This window comes from Oncorhynchus mykiss, chromosome 15 (assembly GCF_013265735.2).
Source record: "Oncorhynchus mykiss isolate Arlee chromosome 15, USDA_OmykA_1.1, whole genome shotgun sequence".
Lineage (NCBI taxonomy): Eukaryota > Metazoa > Chordata > Actinopteri > Salmoniformes > Salmonidae > Oncorhynchus > Oncorhynchus mykiss.
In genome coordinates, this window is record NC_048579.1 from 69,513,513 (window position 1) to 69,535,755 (window position 22,243).

General features: G+C 44.0%; 2 protein-coding genes across 3 annotated transcripts; one reads left to right on the forward strand and one right to left on the reverse strand.

Annotated features, from left to right (window-relative positions):
* Positions 1-390: 390 nt before the first annotated feature.
* Positions 391-12,616, reverse strand: LOC110511775. 2 transcript variants are annotated; one of them, XM_036945116.1, is made up of 19 exons: positions 12,326-12,616; positions 12,165-12,223; positions 11,909-11,972; positions 11,644-11,801; positions 11,407-11,471; positions 11,201-11,294; positions 10,646-10,918; positions 10,047-10,340; positions 9,433-9,684; positions 8,541-8,861; positions 5,877-5,962; positions 5,483-5,702; positions 4,990-5,151; positions 4,514-4,704; positions 4,171-4,322; positions 3,722-3,979; positions 3,171-3,324; positions 2,541-2,673; positions 391-530 (listed from the first exon to the last, which is right to left on the reverse strand). In XM_036945116.1, coding segments are annotated over exons 1-19 (3,063 nt in total). In that variant the 5' UTR covers positions 12,328-12,616; the 3' UTR covers positions 391-405. The 2 variants fall into 2 exon arrangements, with proteins under 2 accessions (XP_036801011.1, XP_036801010.1); XM_036945115.1 differs by having other exon boundaries at positions 12,165-12,586.
* Positions 12,617-13,134: 518 nt separating this feature from the next.
* LOC118938836 (crystal protein-like) lies at positions 13,135-21,984 on the forward strand. Its single transcript, XM_036945117.1, has 8 exons — positions 13,135-13,754; positions 13,998-14,199; positions 14,962-15,095; positions 16,356-16,483; positions 17,323-17,441; positions 17,832-17,972; positions 18,685-18,857; positions 21,162-21,984. Exons 1-8 carry the CDS (start codon positions 13,236-13,238, stop codon positions 21,612-21,614), a joined length of 1,869 nt encoding a protein of 622 aa, XP_036801012.1. The 5' UTR covers positions 13,135-13,235; the 3' UTR covers positions 21,615-21,984.
* The last annotated feature ends 259 nt before the right edge of the window (positions 21,985-22,243 follow it).

Below are 22,243 nucleotides of genomic sequence, written 5' to 3' on the forward strand. Positions count from 1 at the left end.
AGGTGGTAACTTCGCTAGGTTAGCTAATTAGCTGCTGTTTAGCCATAATCAGCAGATTTTGGACCAACCTGGCGATACTTTCTTAGTTCTCATTTCGGAAGTCAGTGGTGTCTTCAGAACTCCTATAGCTAGTTGCATTGAAATACCTATAGAAAATGCTCCATTATTAAATACAGTTTTGTGTAACGGATGTGAAACGGCTAGCAAGTCAGCGGTGGTGCGCGCTAAATAGCGTTTCAATCATGACGTCACTTGCCCTGAGACCTTGAAAGTAGTGGTTCCCCATTTAATGTTAATCGTTCATTTTGGCAATATTTACTTAGTGAAGACATCGGTACAAAACATATTGAATGAATCCCTGATAATACTCAGGACAAAAGGAAACAGAGATGTGGTTCCATGTTTTTATTGAGGCCTTGCTCTCTCATAATAATTCATTATAGCCTTTGTTGCGCTCACACCAAGCATCGTCAACATCAAGACACCCATGGTTCCTCCCACGACGTAGATCATTGTCAAAGCCTCATCCCCTGCAAGGAAACAGACACATATTGAATTATAGCTGTATTCTGTAAGGGTGATGTGTATGCTTCCATACAGCCGTCACGCCTTAAGCTAGCCTAAGGCAGAGGCAGCAATTTTTTAAATAACCTTTAAAAATGTTGATACATTTTCCACTTGAACTTTCCGGGTCTTCTCAACTCCCATCTCTAGTTGCAGGTGAAACATTGGAATTTAGTAAATGCTCCGTAATCAAATAAAATTTTTGCTTCATTAAGTAATAGAACAGGATACCTTTAGCATCTGATATTTTAAGTAGAAATTGTCCACCAATATTTGATTTTAAAAGACGAAGTTCCCATTAATATTGACCACATGGAAAATGTAATTAAATCTGATTTCTAATAATAGTTTTACCCGACTTGGGACCAACATTTCTCCAAGTTTTCACCATCATTGTAAAGCCCTAGATATTTTTGCTGCTTTGACAAAGTCATTTCTGAAGAGTTATTTATTTCATGCGATTAGAGATACATTAAGAAAAAAACTTGTCCCTCATTTTAAGGTCAAACCTGTTACGTGAACTGAACTCACGTTTTAATATGATGAACCTAATCCATTTTAAATATTTTTTTCAAAAGACACATCTTAGTCAAATCATAATGTAAAAGCTGGTTCTACTCTTTCTGGTGGAAAACTGAGCAGGTTGAGCATAACATGTTAATAACCCCGTGTGCCATACACAGGCTAGAAATGTTTTAACAGTTAAATTATTTTTGTAAAGCTTGCATTCAATTGTCCCTCCCTGTTGCATACAACAAACTTCCATCCCCCGTCACAAGAGGATTTAGGGGTGATTTAAAATGAAATCGTCAACCCTGTTACTTTAATTGACACTTACAATTACTATAGTCAGTGCCTATTATTTAACCTTGATGGGGGGGGGGGGGGGGGGGGGGGGGGTTATGACAGAATGTTAAAATCAGGTGAGAAAAAAGTTACAACACCCAAAAGGGACAAATTTCCTGGAACGACCCAACAATTATACACCACCATCTTAGTCATCTCTCATTGATTGGGACAGGCGGGTGTCAAAGGGATGTAATTTACAAAATGGCCTCCAGCACTCTACTCAGCAAACTGGATGCAGTCTATCACAGTGCCATCTGTTTCATCAAAGCTCCATATACCACCCACCACTGGCCGTCGCTAGACCCACTGGCTCCAGGTCATCTATAAGTCTTTGCTAGGTAAAGCTCCGCCTTCTCAGCGCACTGGTCACCATAACACTCACCCGTAGCACGCGCTCCAGCAGGTATATCTCACTGGTCCATCCCCAAAGCCAACACCTCCTTTGGCCACATTTCCTTCTAGTTCTCTGCTGCCAATGACTGGAACGAACTGCAAATATCGCTGAAGTTGGAGACATGTCTCCATGTTTTACACATGGAATAAACACTTGTTTGTGTCGCACTGATTTGCTTTATCTTGGCCAGGTCGCAGTTGTAAATGAGAACTTGTTCTCAACTGGCCTACCTGGTTAAATAAAATGTGAAGAAAAAAAAAAGAATTGACGCTGGATTTCTGAATTGGTCATGACATGAAACACTTTGGCGTGGACACCTAAGTGTCTTGATCGATCCGGAATATCGGAAACAGACAATATGGTGGAGTACACATTGTTAAGATCACCTCATTGAGCAATAATGTATTTCATTTTATAAACTGAGCATTTTCTAAGTTCCAATGCTCCACGACGGCAGTTGAGAAGACACTGGTAAGTTCCAATTATGGAAGTATCGGCATGTAACAGTTTGTTGAAAAATTGCTGCTGGTGCTTTACACGAGTTAAGGTGTAACGACTGCATGGAAGCATTCACATATCACTGTTACAAACTGAATTAGTATCCAAGACATAATTTGGAGCATCCCCAGGTACCACAGGCCTGTTCAAGAATGTTACAGAAGTTTCAGAAATAAATGTATAGATTAAAACGATATCGGCAACGCTCAAAACGTTTCACATCACACCAACTCACAGTTGGAGAGTTTGGTCCCTGGTGCCGCCTCGGGGGTGACCATCAGTGGTCCTGCAGACACGACCACAGCTACATTGATGTATGGATCCCATCTAGCTGTTGATCTCTTTGAAAGTCTGTGGGTGGTACAGTTCTACAGAGAATCATAGGAAAATAGGTATAAAAAAAATAATGACCAAGTCATTACTAATAAATGTGCATAACTGTTTGTCCGATCAATACAGATGTTTGTTGAGCAAAGGTGAATATCAGCTTTAAAAAGATGCACTATGCAGAAATCTCAACCATTACCTGGTTGCTAAAATGCTAATAGTTTGCCTAATTTCAGTTTGTGACAAAACAAGTATAGCGTAAGAATCATTATACCATCTAAACCGCTGTGAAATATTTTCAGCCGTTGGAAGCTGGTGTACAAAAACTAAACTTAGAAATAGAAAGCATAGAAATAGCTCATATAGAAAGATCTACCGCTTCTTAGACTTACTTTCAATTAAAATGACTGCTCTAACACATTTCTATGTGTATTTGTAAGGTCTAATCATTCTTACCATTTTTAAACTGAACAACTATCTACTAAGATTTTCAATATATTTATAATGGCAAATAGACTTGAACTTGTTAGAAATTTACCGTAGTACAGTCCTCATCGTGACTGCATATCCGGGCCAGGCAGTGCATGTAGATGGGTAACTCCTTGGGCATAGTGAACATGTGAATGGAGAATCTGCTCCTCTGTGACACACCGTTCACAGACAGCCAATGAAAGGTGCTGTCAACAGGGCAGCTGAGGACAAGAGAATAGGGAATGATCCCAAACTGCTTTTTTTTTAAGTCTTGAAAATCCAGGGTCATGCCCAGTAGGTTTGAAACAGAAGATAATGTTTGAAAACATGGAGGTACCATCTTGTCCAAAAACAAATAATATTTTATACCTCAACAAAAGAACCCTATACTCTAATAACCTATCCCCCCATCACATAATGCCTCTACATGACATTTTATATTGCTCGATTGAACGCAGCCCAGAGTTTAGAATACCATATTTCACACCAGGGTCATATTCACTAGAAATCAAAACAGAAGAAAATGGACTAAAACAGGCGAGGCTACCTGAACTTCTCCAATAACAAACTCTTGTTTTTTGTGTGCACAAATTAATATTACCCAGTACAGTAACCCACCCATCTAGGAGAAAGAAGCCCTTGGTTTCGTCTTGTGGATCCGGGCTCTCTGTGGCCCAGCAGGAAATCACTTCTAGCAGGACCTCCGAGGCGAACGTGTTGTTTGTCAGGAGGGCCACCTCGAAGAAGAGTACGTCGCTGAGGTGGAGGGCGATGGAGTCTCTGTAGCCGTAGGAGAAGGAGTTGTCGCTGTACATGGTCATGGCCAGCCCCAGCTGATGGGAGGAGTTGTACTCCACCACAGAGTGGGAGGTGATCCTGGAGGGGGTAGAGAGGGGATTCTGATCCATTGTATGAATCAAAAGATTACTTGTACAATACAAAAGGTACCGGTAATATTCCCTCCATTTGCAAGCCTTGCCAGGCTACAGGACCAGTTTTTCCCTTGTAGGTCACCTAATCAGAAACATCTCCTGGCCCCAGAATTACTCCGATCTATCTTTTCTTACCACTCCAGATCTACGTTTATCTGGGTGTTGCGGACATAGTTCCGGGGGTAGATGCACTTCCAGATAACCTTGAGATCTCTTCGTGTGATGGTCCTCTCTCTGCTCAAGGTCACTGTCAGAGTATTCCGGAACTCGATGTGTGTTCTGTTCACCTGGACACACACAAGCATGTAAACACACACACATTCGCACAAGCATGCACAAACATACAATCCCATTTAATCCGCAGTGCTGTGCACAATGGCATAATTACATTACAGTAGTGCTTGGCAGGTATCCAGTGTGACCGGTTATATAGATTCCATTATAATCCCTTTGCATATCTGAATGCATGGTCACTCACCAGCCGTATCGTTCCACACTGCGAGGGTTTACGCAACACGTGGAAGTGGTAGAGTGTCTCGCTCTCCTCCATGGTACAACGGCCTTCATTCAAGACAACCGTCACGTCACCACCAAAGTAGCCAATCAGGAAGGCTTTGGCGATACCTCCGGCCATCGATCTCGTCAGGCACTGGGTGAACATCCCTTTTTCTGTTGGAATTAATTAACTTTCTTTACCCTCAAAAGGATTCAGCGTCGTATTCATTAGGCACAGAACGGAAGAAACCAGACTGAAACAAGGAGGGACTGCCTGAACTTCTCCAATAAAAATGCTTGTTTTCCATTGCAACACGTTTAAAACAAAACATTTTCCGTTGTGTGCCCTATTGAACATGACCCATCAGTAAACAGGGGTGGTGAAGTATTGAATACAAAAAAAAAAAAAAAAAAGGTACACCAACAGACATATTGCACGATAACAAGAAGCTAACTGACCATAACAGACAGGATGTGAGGCAGGGGTAGGAGGGGGAACGAAGGCGGGCCCGACGTCATAGAAGCCATGTTGACACACACAGGTATAGGAGTTCAGAGTGTTGACGCACAAAGAGTTGGCATCACACCTGTTCAGGTCAGGCGTCGCACACTCATCTGGGTCTGTCCAAAAGGGAGGGTAAAGTTACCCCTAGGCGCTGCTTTTGGGTCAGTTTCTCATTTCCCCCACTAATGGTTAAGGTTAGAATTGGGAGAGGGGAAGCTGACTTTACAATGGAGCATAAAAAAACAGCAGCAGCATTCTGTGTAATGCACAGAGTTCCATTATTTCAGTGATAGTGTGCCAAGCAACATACAAACCCCACATTTGGGACAGGTAACCGCCTAGGTAGGCAAGAATTATAGTTTGAGCGCATCACACAAGTTTAAAAGACATGAAATGTTAAAAGAAATCTGACAATACTCCATGCGATGCTGTTAGTGGTTCTCTTACCATCCCAGTAGATGATCCCGTCCTTGACTGTGATATTGGGCGGCTGGAGGGACTGGATATGGTCCAGCTGCTCGCCAGGTGGTAGCGGTAAGTCTACGTCGGTTATGGAAGCGTCAAAGCCTTGAAAGGTAATCTTAGTTTTGGATTCGCCTTCCAGCTCCTTGAACGCAACCAACTCCACCCGGGTCTTAATTGGGTACTCTTTCAAAAGCTCCTCCAGCTATGGGCATGAATAAATGTCAGTGAGAGGGAGGCCAGGGTTGTGTTCATAAGACCACATGACAGAAATGTTTTATTTTTTGTAATATGTTTAAGTTAACGTTTCTTGTCAAGTCCAAGTAGTCCCTCTCGGTTTCAGTCAGTTTTATTCCATTTGGTGCCCAAAGACACTCACTAGTTTTTCGTAGATGCGCTTCAGCTCAGCCCAGGGCTCAGTCTTTGGGTCCAACACCATTAACCAAGGCACAATAAAGGCTAGAACTGAGAAAACAAAACATCAACCCTACAGCAAAACAAAGCCATAAACATTGTGTACATGGAAAGTCTGAGTATATAAGCCAAAGCAGTTTAATTTATAGTAATAGCATAAAAATGCACGAGAAGACAATTAACAAAGCACTCGTTTAAAGAAAACGCTTTAACTGATCATATCAAGTGCATGTAGAATAACATCTGTTCCTGGAACATCCATTTCTTCCTCTCCTAAACCCACCCAATATAAACATCCATTTATTCCTCTCCTAAACCCACCCAATATAAACATCCATTTCTTCCTCTCCTAAACCCACCCAACAATATAAACATCCATTTCTTCCTCTCCTAAACCCACCCAATATAAACATCCATTTCTTCCTCTCCTAAACCCACCCAACAATATAAACATCCATTTCTTCCTCTACTAAACCCACCCAACAATATAAACATCCATTTATTCCCCTCCTAAACCCACCCAACAATATAAACATCCATGTCTTCCTCTCCTAAACCCACCCAATATAAACATCCATTTCTTCCTCTCCTAAACCCACCCAACAATATAAACATCCATGTCTTCCTCTCCTAAACCCACCCAACAATATAAACATCAATTTATTCCTCTCCTAAACCCACCCAACAATATAAACATCAATTTATTCCTCTCCTAAACCCACCCAACAATATAAACATCCATTTCTTCCTCTACTAAACCCACCCAACAATATAAACATCCATTTATTCCCCTCCTAAACCCACCCAACAATATAAACATCAATTTATTCCCCTCCTAAACCCACCCAACAATATAAACATCAATTTATTCCTCTCCTAAACCCACCCAACAATATAAACATCCATTTCTTCCTCTACTAAACCCACCCAACAATATAAACATCAATTTATTCCCCTCCTAAACCCACCCAACAATATAAACATCTGGCGTAGGTTCAGTAGACAAACGTCATGGAACACGGGATCGAAATGACGTGAATAGAGATTACGTGCTTCCTTACTCTACGCATCAGAGGCACATTTGCACATGCCTATACAATACCAGTCAAAGGTTTGGACACACCTACTCATTCAAGGGTTTTTCTTTATTTTTACTATTTTCTACATTGTAGAATAATAGTGACGACATCAACACTATGAAATAGCACATCTGGAATCATGTAGTAACCAAACAAGTGTTAAACATGTCAAAATATATTTTAGATTCTTCAAAGTAGCCACCCTTTGCCTTGATGACAGCATTACACACTATTGGCATTCTCTTAACCAGCTTCATGAGGTTGTCACCTGGAATGCATATCAATTAACAGGTGTGCCTTAAGTGGAATTTCTTAATGCGTTTGAGCCAATCATTTGTGTTGTGACAATGTAGGGTTGGTATAGACAGCCCTATTTGGTAAAAGACCAAGTCCATATTATGGCAAGAACAGCTCAAATAAGCAAAGAGAAATGACAGTATATCATTACTTTAAGACATGAAGGTCAATCATTTCAGAAAATGTCAAGAACTTTGAAAGTTTCTTCAAGTGCAGTCGCAAAAACCTTCAAGTGCTATGATGAAACTAGCTCTCACGAGGACCGCCACAGGAGAGGAATACCTAGAGTTCTCTGCTGCAGAGGATAAGTTCATTATAGTTACCAGCCTCAGAAATTGCATCCCAAATAAATGCTTCAGAGTTCAAGTAACAGACATCAACTGTTCAGAGGAGATTGCGTGAATCAGGCCTTCATGGTTGAATTGCTACAAAGAAACCACTACTAAAGGACACCATAAATAAGAAGAGACTTGCTTGGGCCAAGAAACAAGAGCAATGGACATTAAACTGGTGCAAATCTGTCCTTGGTTCTGATGAGTCCAAATTCGAGATTTTTGGTTCCAACCGCCGTGTCTTTGTGAGAGGCAGACTAGGTGAAGCATGTAGGTGGTGTGATGATGCTTTGCTGGTGACACTATTTATTTAGAATTCAAGGCACACTTAACCAGCATGGCTACCACAGCATTCTGCCGTGATACACCTTCCCATCTGGTTTGCGCTTAGTGGGACTATCATTTGTTTTTCAACAGGGCAATGACCCAAAACACCTACATAAGGGCTATTTGACCAAGAAGGAGAGTGGTGGAGTGCTGCATCAGATGACCTGGGTCCACAATCACTGACCATAACCCAAATTAGGTGGTTTGGGATGAGTTGGACCGCAGAGTGAAGGAAAAGCAGCCAACAAGTGCTCAGCATATGTATGAAGACTGTTGGAAAAGTATTCCAATGTGACTACCTCATGAAGTTGGTTGAGAGAATGCGAAGAGTGCGCAAAGCTGTCATTAAGGCAAAGGGTGGCTACATTGAAGAATCTAAAATATATTTTGTTTAACACTTTTTGGTTAATACATGATTCCATGCGTGTTATTTCATAGTTTTGATGTCTTTACTATTATTCTACAACGTAGAAAATAGTAAAAATAAAAAAAAACCCTTGAATGAGTAGGTGTGTCCAAACCTTTGACTGGTACTGTATATATGATAATTCCACAACATTGTGCCCTACTGAACACAGCCCAGATGACACCAACCTTTGTCTTCATTCGGCCTCAGGGTGGACGCCACCGGCAGCACGAGGGCGTTGACGGAAACGTTGACTCCATCGAAACACACCAGGGCCGGGTCAGCGCTCCACTCGCCGTCACACTCTTCCCACACGTCCAGGGCATAGCGCGCACCCTCAATGAGCCCCAGGAGGGGGAGCAAAGGCTCCATCAGCCGGCCTTGCTGGATGGTCGAGCCATTGTCATAAGACAGCTGGTACTGAAAGGCCAGGCCCTGTCCGGTCCCACCAATCCACAGCGCTGTAGAGTCCTCAGGACGGTAGCGCAGTTCTGAAACACCTCTGGGTCCTAGGAGAGAGAAGAACGGAGTAGGGTGCAGTTGACCCAAGATAGTAGCTACTAAAAAACAATTGGATACCACGAAATTGGGGAGAAAAATTCACACACACAAAAAAAATAAAAATAGGATTGGGGGAAGGGAATGTGATCCTAGATCTGTACCTAGGGGAAACATCACCCCTGAAAAGAGAGAGGAGAAAGCAAATACCCACCCAACATAGCAGATACAGGTCTGCAATACTGTAGTGGTCTTCAATACTGGCCCTATAGTCTCTACAGGGTGGGCAGGTTTGTGTTCCAGCCCAGTACTGCTGCCATACATACTGTCTACTGAACTAATCAATCAATCACGAATAGTTGAATCAGGTGTTGGATTGGAACAAAAGCATGTACATAAAAGCATGTGATCGCACTTTATTTAATCACCAATCAAGCTGATTAAATGATTAGGTTATCGTTATTCATTTTATCCATTCAATCCCCCCTAAATGAATCTCTAACCTAGTCAAAAATAGACATGAGCTGCCCAAACATCAATCACGCAACCGCTCAACATGAGCCCAGTTTGGCTCCAGTTTACCTGTGCGAGCGAGTACGGTCTTGGAGCTCATGACCACGCTGTCTCCACACAGCGCCTCTACTCTAGCCAAGTACTGGCTGCACGGCAGAAGGCTGGCCACCGTGTGGCTGGTGAGCAGGGTGGTGTAGTGGAGCACCCCCTGGTGGTAGATCCTGAACATGGAGATAGAAGAAGTGTTCCTCACCACCCAGCTCAGGGTGTAGTTGTCCGGCCCCGAGGAGGTCTGCCACAGGTTCTCAATTTCTGAGTGGACTAAAGAGAAGGCCGATAGTCATTTCCAAAAGTGTTCACCGTAAGCAAAGTAGGAGAAAGGCAATTCAAGACTGTGTGAAACCAGTGCCTTGGATGAACAGATGTTATGGGTTTACTTTGGCTGCATGTCAATAGAAGCAATTTCCTCTTTTCTCCTTCCCCTCATTTGCAGTGATCAGAGAACTCTGTTAGAATAGGTGAAAACACCCGTCCTACCCTCCTCAGAACACCGGTCCTACCCTCCTCAGAACACCGGTCCTACCCTCCTCAGATTTGCGCATATAAAAGGGAAGGAGACGAGGGGATGAAACTTAAGGCTATTGACACTCAGCCTAGCATAGCATCAACTAGGTGGATCTTACCAGTATTCCCTTTGATGAGGACCATTCTGCTGTGGCGAGCCTCCGTGCCTGCCTGGCACACCGTCTGCAGGCCAAACTTCACCCTGCTACAGGGCGGCAGGTCAGATTGAGAGAACACAAAGGTGTCCAGTGTGTGCCTGAATGACCTCTCCTCCAATACATGGTTGGTGCCATTGAGGTAGAGGACCGTGACAAGGAAGAAGGAGAACTTGCGGTTGTCAGGACAGTCCCAGGACACTGTGACACTGCTGCTGTTCCACGTCGTCACCTGGAAATGTCTGGGGACTTCTGGGTCTGGATATGAATAGCAATTATGCAGCAATATGTAACAAAGTAATTACTCCATAAATATCAATACAACACAGTGCTACTCATCAGTAGCGAGCTCATGGGACAGGACATAAGTTATATTCCTCAAAAATCTATACTTTATTATTTTATATCATCAAAAAGGCCTGTAAATAACAGTTTGAACCTCTAAGAAAGATCGGTGCGATTACACAGGGTGACAACGACTAGAGCTACCAAGAGTGTATTCACTAGGAACTAGTGTATTAATTTTGCTACAGTATGCACTAATGAATACACCCCAACTGTACCTGTGATAGTGGAGAGACAGGTAAGCGAGTGGCTGCCTGCCACCCCCACACAGGCAGCATAGGAACTGCAGGATTCCAGGGCTGTGAAGCGGTAGTGGTTGGAGTGGGTACTGTCCACACTAAGGGCAGCGTAGGCCTTCATCTCAGAGTGGTATAGGGACACAGAGTGGACGGGGACAGGGGCAGCCGGGGGCTGCATCTTCTCTTTCCAGGACACCAGTAACATGGAGGTACTCCTGGACTCCAGCTTCAAAGGGTAGCGCACGGTGTGACCTAGGAGAGGAGATGATGGGAGTGATGACTACATTTATGACCTGCACACCAGTGGTATAGTGGGCATATTCCCAGATCATCACCTGAATTCTGTCTCCATCTTGATTTCACTTTTGCTCTCACTCCCTTTTGAGTCTCATGTCTGTCGATCCATGTTTCCATCTAACTACCTTCATCTCTCTCCTTCCATCTCCCTCCCTCCATTTATTTATCCCTCTCCCTTTGTGGCTCTCTCGGTCCCCCTCACTCTCTCAAACAAAGACAAAGACGTAACAACGTTACCGAGCATGAGGATGAAGTTTGGGTCCTGATAGAGGTACAGAGTGCTGTTTTCACACGCAAACACCTCATTGGTGGAGAACAACTCCAGGGCTTCCTAAGAGCGATAACATGAGAATGGACAAACATTAATCTTTCATTCAAAAGGGACATTATGGTGACACCAGATAAGAGGAGAATGTCATCACTTATATTACAGGTCTACCCACCAGAGTGCTATTGATGGGCTGTTGGTCAGGTTTATGTATACTTCTGAACTCAATGGAATGTGAACCTTCAAGTGAATAAAAAAAATATTATACTGTAGCCTGATCTAATGAACACCAATGGTAATCTCAGAATCACAGAACTAAAATATTGCGTAATTTGTTTAGATCAATGGATACAGGACAGTGTTTGTACTTAAATAAAGTCAATGAGTGGAAGGGTGGAAGACCTATACTTACCTGGGAAGATGGAGAATATCCACTTCCGAACCGTGACACCATAATGAAGTGTCAATTTGTGTTCCACAGTAGTGGCAACTGTCAAAGATGAAAATGTGTCCTCTCTCCAAATGGATTTCAATTTGGTGGTGTTCAACCATAAATGTCCTTCTGGCCAACTGTAGAGAATCAAAGTGAACAAGACACATAGGTGTAAGTTAGTGCCAAGTGCATGGTTCAGAAGTTTGGCATGATTATGTGTTTATGAAATACTGGACTTGTTTACCTCCCAAACAAGGAGTTGTTGCTGATTTTCCAACATATGGAGAAAGTAAAACTACTGCAGCTTCCTGCAGATTGTAAGAAGCTAACGTTACATGTCACAATTAACTCATGAAAATCAACCAAACCCCGCGTCCCGGGAAGAAATTAAACTAAATATATGTTTGTGTGTAACTCATAATTGATGTGGAAACAGCATAGCCACTCAGTATCAATTACAAACACGACAATAACACACTTAGCACGCACAGGCTACTTACCGAGAGATATCGTGTGAGGTACAAGAATGAACAATATAAATGGAAACGCGAAACAGGTCCTGCAAAAGCAAAGTCGGTGTTCTTTATCAATAATCATGGCCACCTTAATTCACCATTAAATGAATAAAACAAGAACGAAATTAAGTATATGTTTAGCCTACATGTTTCTTGCGGCTGTTATTTTGCGCTCAGGTATGGGTAAGCGTGATTGAGTTGACGAAAACAAACGACTGACCTGACGTCATCGACTAATAATGACCAACAGGTGCAGGTCAATCTGATAGGGCCCACTGTCTTGGTGCAGGTTTGATCACAAATTATTTGCACAATATCATATATTATGATGTTTAACTAATGTTACAGATATGGATTGGGGGGAGGGGAATCTGATCCTATATCTGTATCTAGGGGAAACGTCACACAGAGCAATATTGTGACCACCCAAGAATGAGCTGAGCTTCACATCATGGGAACCTATTATCTCGTTAGGTAAACGAAAGACCACCTGCCTCCCATTACTGGAAGTGCAACACAGGGTCCTGGCTATCCCAAGTATATCAGTCATGAGTCCTAATCCACAGTTGTCTGACAAGGGAAGTTCTGTCTGAGAACTGTCCAATTGGCCAAATTAGTGTCACGAGTATCCACACAGGCCTCTGTAAGAACCAAAGATTCTTGTTGTTAAACTCAAGATCGTTCACATGGGGCTTTTACATGGGAATCATTTTCACACTGTGAAGACTCAATCAAGGAGGTGGGCAGAGCCAAGCGCGAACTATAAATATATTATTGGTGCATATTAATGTTAATTTGCATATTTCTGTTAGGGAACGCCTACTCTCTTTGTCTTGATTGATATAGTCCCTCTGACTTGCCGCTGGACTTCCTGTCCTTACCAAATATGGTATGAAAAGGAAAGCCTGAAAAGGAAGAAGCATTTCCCCCTTACTCATCTGTGTAGGAGTTTAGGCTTCAATTTTCTGCCCCAGCTAGGACGCAACTGGAGAATGATCTGATCTGACCTGACTGAGAGACCCTGGCTAATACTTTCTAATAATTCATTCAGGAAAGATGGAGAGCTGTCACTGTTTCTTGCTGCTTTGCTCACTGGTCTTTGCGATGTCTTTTGCAGAGGAGGCAACGTTTGAGAATGAGATCGACCTTACAGAGTTTATTAGAAGGATTTCTTCCTCTGGACTACTGGTCAGGGATCAGCCTCTGGCTATCAACAGAGACCTTCGCTTTGAAACAAACTCACTGGAGGAGCTTGGAGATCCAGAGGATTCCATTCCCATCTGGACTGATGAGGAACCAGTCATCCAGAATACACTCAACCCCAGGACTACCATCCCTGATATTCCTGACTATGGCCCCATAGTGTTGACCAACAATGGGTTGATCAAGGGACTCACAGTGGAAAAGTCCCACATATTTTATGGGATCCCGTACGCGGACCCACCTGTGGCCACGTACCGCTGGAAGCCCCCCAGACCGGTGACCCCGTGGCCGGGGGTCCACGACGCCACGTACCCGAGGGACGCGTGTATGCAAGGCTGCAGTGGCCCTATATCTGACAGGTGCCCTCAGAAGGTAGGGGACTAACACAGATGGGCTCGATAATTATGTTGTTATGATTTAGCACAATGTTCTACCAGTGTGTCATGTGCAGCGTGTTGACAGTGAAACATGAAATTAACAAAGTCCTGAATAATCTCCCGATAACATCCAGGAATGTCTTTGATTCATCAATAATGTGAGTATTTTATTTGGCGTGTGAAATGGCGTGTGAAATGTGAATATTTGGTTTCTGAAATGAAATGTGTCTTCCCATAGGTGAGTGAGAACTGCCTCTACCTCAACATATTTGTACCTCTGGATGTGAACTTCAGTTCCCCTTTACTGACAACCCTGCCAGTGATGGTGTGGATCCACGGGGGAGATTTCATTGCTGGCTCAGCCTCCAAGCCCCTGTACGATGGGAGGTTCATCAGTAACTTCACTCACACTGTGGTGGTGAGCATGGCGTATCGGCTAGGTAAGACAGGTGTTCTTTAGCTCCGGGGTGGAGTTTCTCTAGGTACATATCTAGGATCCATTTCCCTAAACCTAACCTTAACCATTAGTGGGGGAAATGCCAAACTGACCAGGGTCCATATTTCAAGGGAACGTCACCCTACACCTCTTCACTATACAACCTTTATCTAGTTATCCAGGCTAGTTTCCATGAGATCAAATGGTTTCTTTCATAAGAGACCTGGAACAGGGCAGAGACAGTCCAGAGACCTTGTGTGATTCATTAGTGTGTTTGCTGATTACATTATCTTACACAGCCCAAAACTAGGATGGTGATTTCAAACATTTCTGAACAGAGAGTCTGATTTATCAGAAGACCCTGGGTATATCAACTTGCTGTATATATAATATACTTTTCTCAAGTGGACTTAGACTTCTACCATCTTCTCCTCAATAAATACCATTTGGTGGGTGTAGCGAGTTGCGACCCTGTGGTGGCCTGATCAATATGGGTATGTGAGACCATTGAGAAAAGGCCATTATCTGTGTGGGTGTCAGAAGAGGCTGGTGGGCAGAGATGGGAGGATGGGTTAATTGTAATGGCTGGAATGGCATAAATAGAACCATACCAAAACGCCATGTGTTTGAATCCGTTCCATCAATTCCATTTCAGACATTATGATTAGCCAGTCCTCCTATATCTCTGCCCACCAGTCTCCTCTGAGAGGTGTATTGTTTTGTGTATAGTTTTTCATGGTCCAAGGAACTTGCTGTATCATTGCAGGGGCGTTTGGTTTCCTCGTCTCGGGAAAAGACCCCAAAACCTCAGCAACCGGGAATTATGGGATCCTGGATCAGCAGGTTGCTCTTCTCTGGGTTCAACAAAACATTGCTCTGTTCGGAGGCGACCCCAGCAAGGCAAGCACGTACACATTATCCTGGGTTGTGTTCATTAGAGCAGGCAAGGGAAAATATTTACAAATGTTTCGCAATGGAAAACAAATATGAGTGTTTCTTAGACTAGCCCACGTAGTCCCTGCCTGTTTGTCTGTTTTTTTATCTATTTAACGCCTAATGATCCACAGTCACACAGTCATACAAAATGACAACATCTGATTTTCTTCCACCACCTCAAGTCCTTGATGATCTCAATGGACTCAAACTGATCTTTTTGTTTTGTTGCAGAGTTGGGGGTCACTTCTTTTTGTGCAGGGTTGGGGATCAGGTGCAGGGTTGGGGATCAGGTGCAGGGTTGGGGCTCAGGTGCAGGGTTGGGGCTCAGGTGCAGGGTTGGGGATCAGGTGCAGGGTTGGGGATCAGGTGCAGGGTTGGGGCTCAGGTGCAGGGTTGGGCGTTAGGTGCAGGGTTGGGCATCAAGTACCAGGTTGGTGGTCAGGGAAAGGGTTGGGGTCAATTCCATTTAAATTCAGTCAATTCGGGAAGTAAATATACATTTATATTCCAATTGTTGTCATTGAACAGTGAATTGGAATTTCTGTCTACTTCCTGAATGGACTGAAGTGAAATGGAATTGATTCCAACTCTGGTCAGGAAAAACTCCAGATACACTGACCTAGAAATTCACATTCTGACCATGTATAGAAATACCTTGTTGGTTTTATTTCAGCAGTGGTTGTTGTTGAATGACCTCTATATATCCCGTGGTGCTGTCGTGACTGATTTGTAGTGAGGCCACACCACTGGGAGAATAACAGCCTCTGTGAGGCACAGCGACGCGCTCCTCCAGCCCTAATGACATTTCTCTGAGTGGTTATTGAGTGGGGAAAGATGCTGTCCAGAGATGGGGCGATGCTGCAGAGTAGGGTTGCAAAATCCCAGGAACTTTCAATAAATTCTCTGGTTTTCCAGAAGCCCTAGTTGTGCCCTACTGCAGACCCAACACAAACACATTCGTTGGATCATGCAGAAAGAGAAATTGCTGGCATCTCATACAAACAGCTAGTACCACACGCTGGTTGGTTCAGTAAAAGTGATGTTGAAAGCCTTTCAGTTCTGTATCCCAACTCCATCAATCAAAGATAAACAGCTTTATCATCCTGCGTTATATCTAAATGAGGCATAAAACCATCAGGATTATGTGTTTGTGTACGTTGTTATTTTCTCTGTCTGTGGATATACAACACAACCCTGATTATGGCTCATTAACATCCAAAACAGGTGACCATGTTTGGGGAGAGTGCAGGAGCCCAGTCAGTGAGCCTCCATCTGATGGTCCAGAGCAGTAAGCCCCTGTTCAAACAGGCTGTGTTCCAGAGCCTACCCTTCTCCATCCCTCTCAAGACCAGGTCGGTGACCTCTAACTCCTAACATCTGGGTAGTGTTCATTAGGGCACACTGCAGCAAAAACAAGCATTTCTCATTGGACAGATCCACATTTATCTTCCTGTTTCAGTCCGTTTCCTTCCGTTGGCCGAATGTACACATGACTCAGCTGGAGGTCTTGATCGCTAACTCCTTTAAAATATGAAATCCGCCGTAGTGGAAACGGTCCCACTGTCCGCCCCACCGCCGTTGTTGTTGTTGTTGTTGTTGTTGTTTTGTTGACGAAGCTGAGCGTCGTGCAACGCAACAAAATAAATGTCAGTACGTATTCTACTGTTCTATCGCGCGTGCGATGATAGCAAAGGGAAAAATAGTGTTTCATTGTTTCCAGTAACTTCTTCGTTGTTATAATATCCCAAACAGACGTGGCGGTTTCACCATTCAGGATTTCAGGTTTAAGAAGGAGACCCTCACTTTGCTTCATCTATATCGATCAACTTATCCTTCCCACATTTTGAATGAGTAATCCTTGCCATATGTGAAATTGACTACAAAAGTGAATCGCCGACCTTCCTGATAAGTGTTTTGTTATACGCCTGCCAAGCTACAAGGAATAAATGGGATTAATTCAATAACATTTAATTAAATCAATTAAATTCAATGTTATTTCTCCCCTCGGGGTTACAGTTTAGACATGCTAATGCATCCAAGAAGACGAGGTACCTTTAAGTTCCAGTCCATGTCCTAGTAAAACAGTCATTCCGTCTCCAGCTGTCGTTACTCTCCTGGAAGAGATGTGGCACTACCTAATGTTCCCATTGAGCAGAGAGAGACTACCTGTGGTCTGTTTTCTTTGTTCCAGACATGATGCCCTGAAGCTGGGGAGGGACTTTGCCAGACAGGCCAACTGCTCTGTGAGCGACATCGTGTGCCTGCTGTCCCTCAGTCCTCAGGCTGTCCTCGCTGCCCAGATTAAGTCAAGTAGGAGACCAGTCTTCTTCTGTGTCTCTGTCTGTCTGTCTCTGACTGACCGTTTTTAGACCGAGTTGTGACCCAAATGGCCCCCTATCCCCATAGGGCTCGGGTCAAAGTAAGGAACAATTTGGGACACAACAAATGTTGACCCTCTACCTATCTACTGTTGACCTATCTCAGTTGGCCCTTATTCATGACAAAATCAACATCTTAGAGTTGCTTAAGTGTGTTTCATTACAGAGCTAGTTGTTTAGCATTTTGAGTGGAGTCATTTTATGTATATTTGCAGGATGTATTTTGGTAAGTAACTAATTGTTGTTCTCTCTGACTCTCTCTTTCTTACCCTTCCTCATCTCTCTCTCTCTCTCTCTGTCTCTGTCTCTGTCTCTGTCTCAGGTTCCAAAGTGGTGAATCCCTTCAGGTTCCTGGAGATCTTTGAAACCTGGGGGCCCTACGTGGATGGAGAGCTGATCAAGGAGCAGGCTGTGACTGCCTTCCAGAAGGGCCACTGGCAGAAGGAGAAACCAGTCCTCCTTGGTATGGACCACTTGAAATACACTCACATTATACCTGTCTTGTATACCTTATACACCATTCCTGTGTGTGTTTAATAAAAAATATTTGAAACAGGAAATACACTCACATTTAACCAGAACAGCTTTTAACGGCTGGCCCCATAACACTTAATAATACATTTAATTTGGCAAATGTCTTTCAGGACACTCTAAGAACAACTTACAGTATATTAAAAGTAGGTACTCTGTACTAGTGAAGACATCTGTTACACACTTAAGGTTACAGAGATGGTTCGGTGCATGTGTGATGACGAGTAACCATTGCCAGAGACCTGAAGAGTTGCATTGGCTCCCCAAGTCAATGCCTGGGCTTTGGCTAAGCTGGCTAAGGGTGTGACTTAATTAGATTGAGTAGTTGAATGTTAGATGGTGAAGTGCATTTGGTTCCCTCTCAGCTGGCCACTCGACATAACAGAGATTCTTCATCCCTGATGTGTTCTGTGTCCTTCCCTTCTACAGGATCCATGGTTATATTCATACCAGGGTTGTGTTCATTAGGGCTCGCAAATGTTTAAAACATTCTATAGAAAATGTAAATAATTCCAGATAGTCCCTCTCTCCCTGTTTCATCCCGATTTCTTCTGTTTGGTGCCTAATGAACACAACCAAGATTATACCAGAACGTTTGGACCAACATTTTGAAGGCATGCTGTTGACGTACAACAACCTTGCAGGAACCACTTCAGAGGAGGGGGTGATATTTGTGTACGGGGTCTTCACCAAGCCTGTGTCTGCGGTGGAGTGCACCGTCTACACCGCGGCCATCTTCAAACAGCACGCCCTCAGGATTCTACACAAGTACCTGCCCCTGTACAAGGACATTGACCGACGGGACATGCTGGCTCAGGTAAAATATTACTTTCACAGAGGGTGCGTCCCAATACTCTCTCCTTTCACCCAAAGTGTGCACTTGTTCACTTCCCTTAATGGATTTGGCAGGAAATGACTGGTATGGAAACTCCAGCCTATGCCTACACCAATCCAATGCTTTTAAATGAGTAGTGAACGGGTCCAGACATCAGGAAGATGAGATCATTGGGACGTAGCCAGGGAGAAACTCGGTGTTGTCCATGCAAACATGTTAGATAAAAGACTAATCGAATGTAAAAAGGACATTGATTAATCATCCAAAAAGCAATGTTTTACATTAAAGTCAACAAAAGTTTTGGCAATGTTCATTGTCAGGCTCCAGATCAGTGGTTGTAGGGCTAGACTGTCACGTCTGCAGCCAGTGGACTGTAGAGAGAGACCTCGGAGCGTGATGAGGACACATCTGCCCATCTCCTCGCTTCGTCTCACCGCATCTAGATGAGCCTTGTTGAGCTCTGGGGAGAAGGTTTCAGTAGGTACAGACCTAGGATCAGCTTCCCCTCCTCCCAATCCTAACCTACAAAAAATAATAAACTGATCCAAGATAAGCGTCTACTCTAGCGGTACCTTCACCCTACTCCCCATGCTGAAAATCTCTTACTCAATTCTCTGTGGGAATGATCTGTCCAAGTCATCAAAAAAATCAGGACGGACTTAATCATTATAATTACAGGCTACCAAATTTGTATTAGGTTCCGATTCTTTTTTTGATTAACCAAACTATCACAATAACCCAGAGAGCTGGGTTTCTAACTGCCTGAATTATTTTAGAGGTAAACGCTTTATATTTTCTGATTTTAATCTGTGTAGAGATGGGTTACTTCTGATTGTTTGGTTCTTCATAGTGCAACTCCGCATGATTACCAACAGAGGGTGCTAAAATACTAATTTCTGTTTAGGCTCCTCCCATGGCCATCCTCCTCAAAGAATCATTAGTGGTGCTGTCTGGAGCAGAGTGCCATTGTCTCTTTGAGATGTATACCACACAGTGGAAGCAGATCTTTATTAAATAAGAGACACAGAGGAAGACTACCCAATCACAGTTTCCCCAAGCTACAGATCTAGGATCAGCTTCCCCTCCCCCCATCCTAACCTTAACCAGTATTGGGGGAAATGCAAAACTGACCAAAGATCAGTGTCTAGGGGCAACTTCAGCCAGAGAGTTGACATCAGATAGAGCCATATTCAGTATGCAGCCCAGGCTATTTCACTACCAGCTCAGGCTAGATGATGTTCAGTGTGGATTACAGGATAAACTGACTCCAACCACACTAGAGACAACAACAGACAATGAATACATAAACTGCATCAGTAGAATACATGCATTCACTGTAGTGAGGGAAACGCTCTCATTTCCAAGTCCACATCCAAAATGTGAAACAGAGAGCTCGGATGGTAAATAGCCTCAGGTACTTTCTCTGGAGGTTTTGAATCTAAAGTGAGAGATGAGTGTGCTGAGAGAGGCAGGGGGCAGAAGGTGACACTCCCATACCTGTTTAGTATTCATATACAGTTCACTGTCTGTGTGTGCCCAGTGAAGAGGAGCAGAATAGGAGGAAGGACCCCCCCCCCCCCCCCCTTCCTAAAGGACAGGTCCCAGGGGAGGGGAGGGTCATGACAAATGTCAGCTATTGCACTGAGGCCACATGGCTCAGCCTGGGAGGTGCGAAGGAGAGGTAAAGGGGAAGAGAGCGGGGGGGAGAGAGAGAGTGGTAGAGAAAGTGAACTGGGGAGAAGGAGAGGGGGAGATGAAGTGAGCTGTTGAGCAAGCGAAGGGGAGGTATCTGTGACCAACAGATGCATATCTGTATTCCCATTCCTGTGAAATCCATAGATTAGGGCCTAACGAATCTATTTCAATTGACTGATTTCCTAATATGAACTGTTACTCAGTAAAATCTCTGAAATTGTTGCGTTTTATATTTTTGTTCAGTGTACATCCTTTGAGGACACTGAGGGTTACAGGTGTTCTAGATGATTCTGTGCCGCGTAGGCGGCTGCACTGAGTGTTTTCCTGAGTATAGTTTCCAGGTAACAAGCGAGACAAAATGCTTTGAGCGGCAGTTCTGTAGCACACACACTAGCCACTAGGGACTCTTTTCTCTTTGTTGAACTCAATGACCTCTCTGTTTACTCCCAGATTCTATTGAACTCAATGACCTCTTTGTTTGCCCACAAATTGTATTGACCTCTGTTTAAGCCCAGATTCTATTGACCTCAATGATCTCTCTGTTTTAGCCCAGATTGTATTGAACTCAATGACCTCTCTACTTCCCTCCAGATTGTGACAGACTACGTCTTCCTTTGCCCCTCCCGCAAGGCAGCCCGGGCAGGCACCAAAGTGGGCAGCGCCGTGTGGATGTACGTCTTCGACCATGTGATATCGGACCACAGTGTGTGGTCCGGTCTGTCCTTCTGCTACGAGCACGTGTGTCACGGCGCTGAGCTGCCCTTCCTCTTCAACACTGCCTCCATGGCTAACTTCACGCTGGCCCCACCCGAGAGGCTGCTGTCCAATCGGATGTTGTGTTACTGGGGGACATTCGCCCACACCGGGGACCCGGCCTTACGGATGCAACAGAGCGGCTTCTGTAGACAGCAGCGCCTGCCGGCCTGGCCCCGCTACTCGGACACCAGCTCCTGGTTGGTCATGAACTTCACTGTCCGCTCCCATGCCCAGGTGGGCACCAGGGACCATATCTGTGACTTCTGGGACAAGCTGGGCATCTATTAGGGCATAGGGGTGGGCATGGGGCGGGCAATGGTGTTGGTATTGGTTATGTATGCATACATAGAGTGGGGGAAGGAGGGGAAGAGAAGAAGACGAGGGGAAGAGAAGAAGATGATGGGAAGGAGGGGATGAAAAGATGCAGTCATCCTTCTCTCCCCTGACGTATGAAACATATCTGTGTATCTACTTTGGAAGGATTGCATGTTTTTAGTTTTCTAACCATTTCTCATCCCCAGCTGCTTCATTTGATGTGATTTGTGCAGTGACTTGTTGGCTACGTACTTGAGAACTCCTACATGAATACCCCACTGTCGCTGTACATGTGAATCAGTTTGGATAATGTTTTTTCTATGATAAATCACAGTGAGAAATACTCTGTTATCTTCGTAAAAAAGCATGGCCATTGGGGGAGAGAGAGAGTGGTAGATTGGTCATTGAGATGCATGCTGGGTCAGAACGACCTGAAAACATACATACTGATGATTGACATCTAGTAGGTCTCCCTAGCTTACTCGTTCCCCCCTCTTCTCTCTAGCTCTCTTTCCATCCCCCCTCTCTAGCTCTCTTTCCATCCCCCCTCTCTAGCTCTCTTTCCATCCCCCCTCTCTAGCTCTCTTTCCATCCCCCTCTTC

Coding starts and splice junctions, on each gene's coding strand:
- LOC110511775 (XM_036945115.1), bottom strand. CDS start 12,261: ATGATTATTGATAAAGAACACCGACTTTGCTTTTGCAGGACCTGTTTC. Junction 11,295..11,406: donor AGCCCATCAATAGCACTCTG/GTGGGTAGACCT, acceptor TATCGCTCTTAG/GAAGCCCTGGAGTTGTTCTC. Junction 5,152..5,482: donor CGGGATCATCTACTGGGATG/GTAAGAGAACCA, acceptor CCTTTTGGACAG/ACCCAGATGAGTGTGCGACG.
- LOC118938836 (XM_036945117.1), top strand. CDS start 13,236: ATGGAGAGCTGTCACTGTTTCTTGCTGCTTTGCTCACTGGTCTTTGCG. Junction 17,442..17,831: donor CGCTGCCCAGATTAAGTCAA/GTAGGAGACCAG, acceptor TCTCTGTCTCAG/GTTCCAAAGTGGTGAATCCC. Junction 18,858..21,161: donor GACGGGACATGCTGGCTCAG/GTAAAATATTAC, acceptor ACTTCCCTCCAG/ATTGTGACAGACTACGTCTT.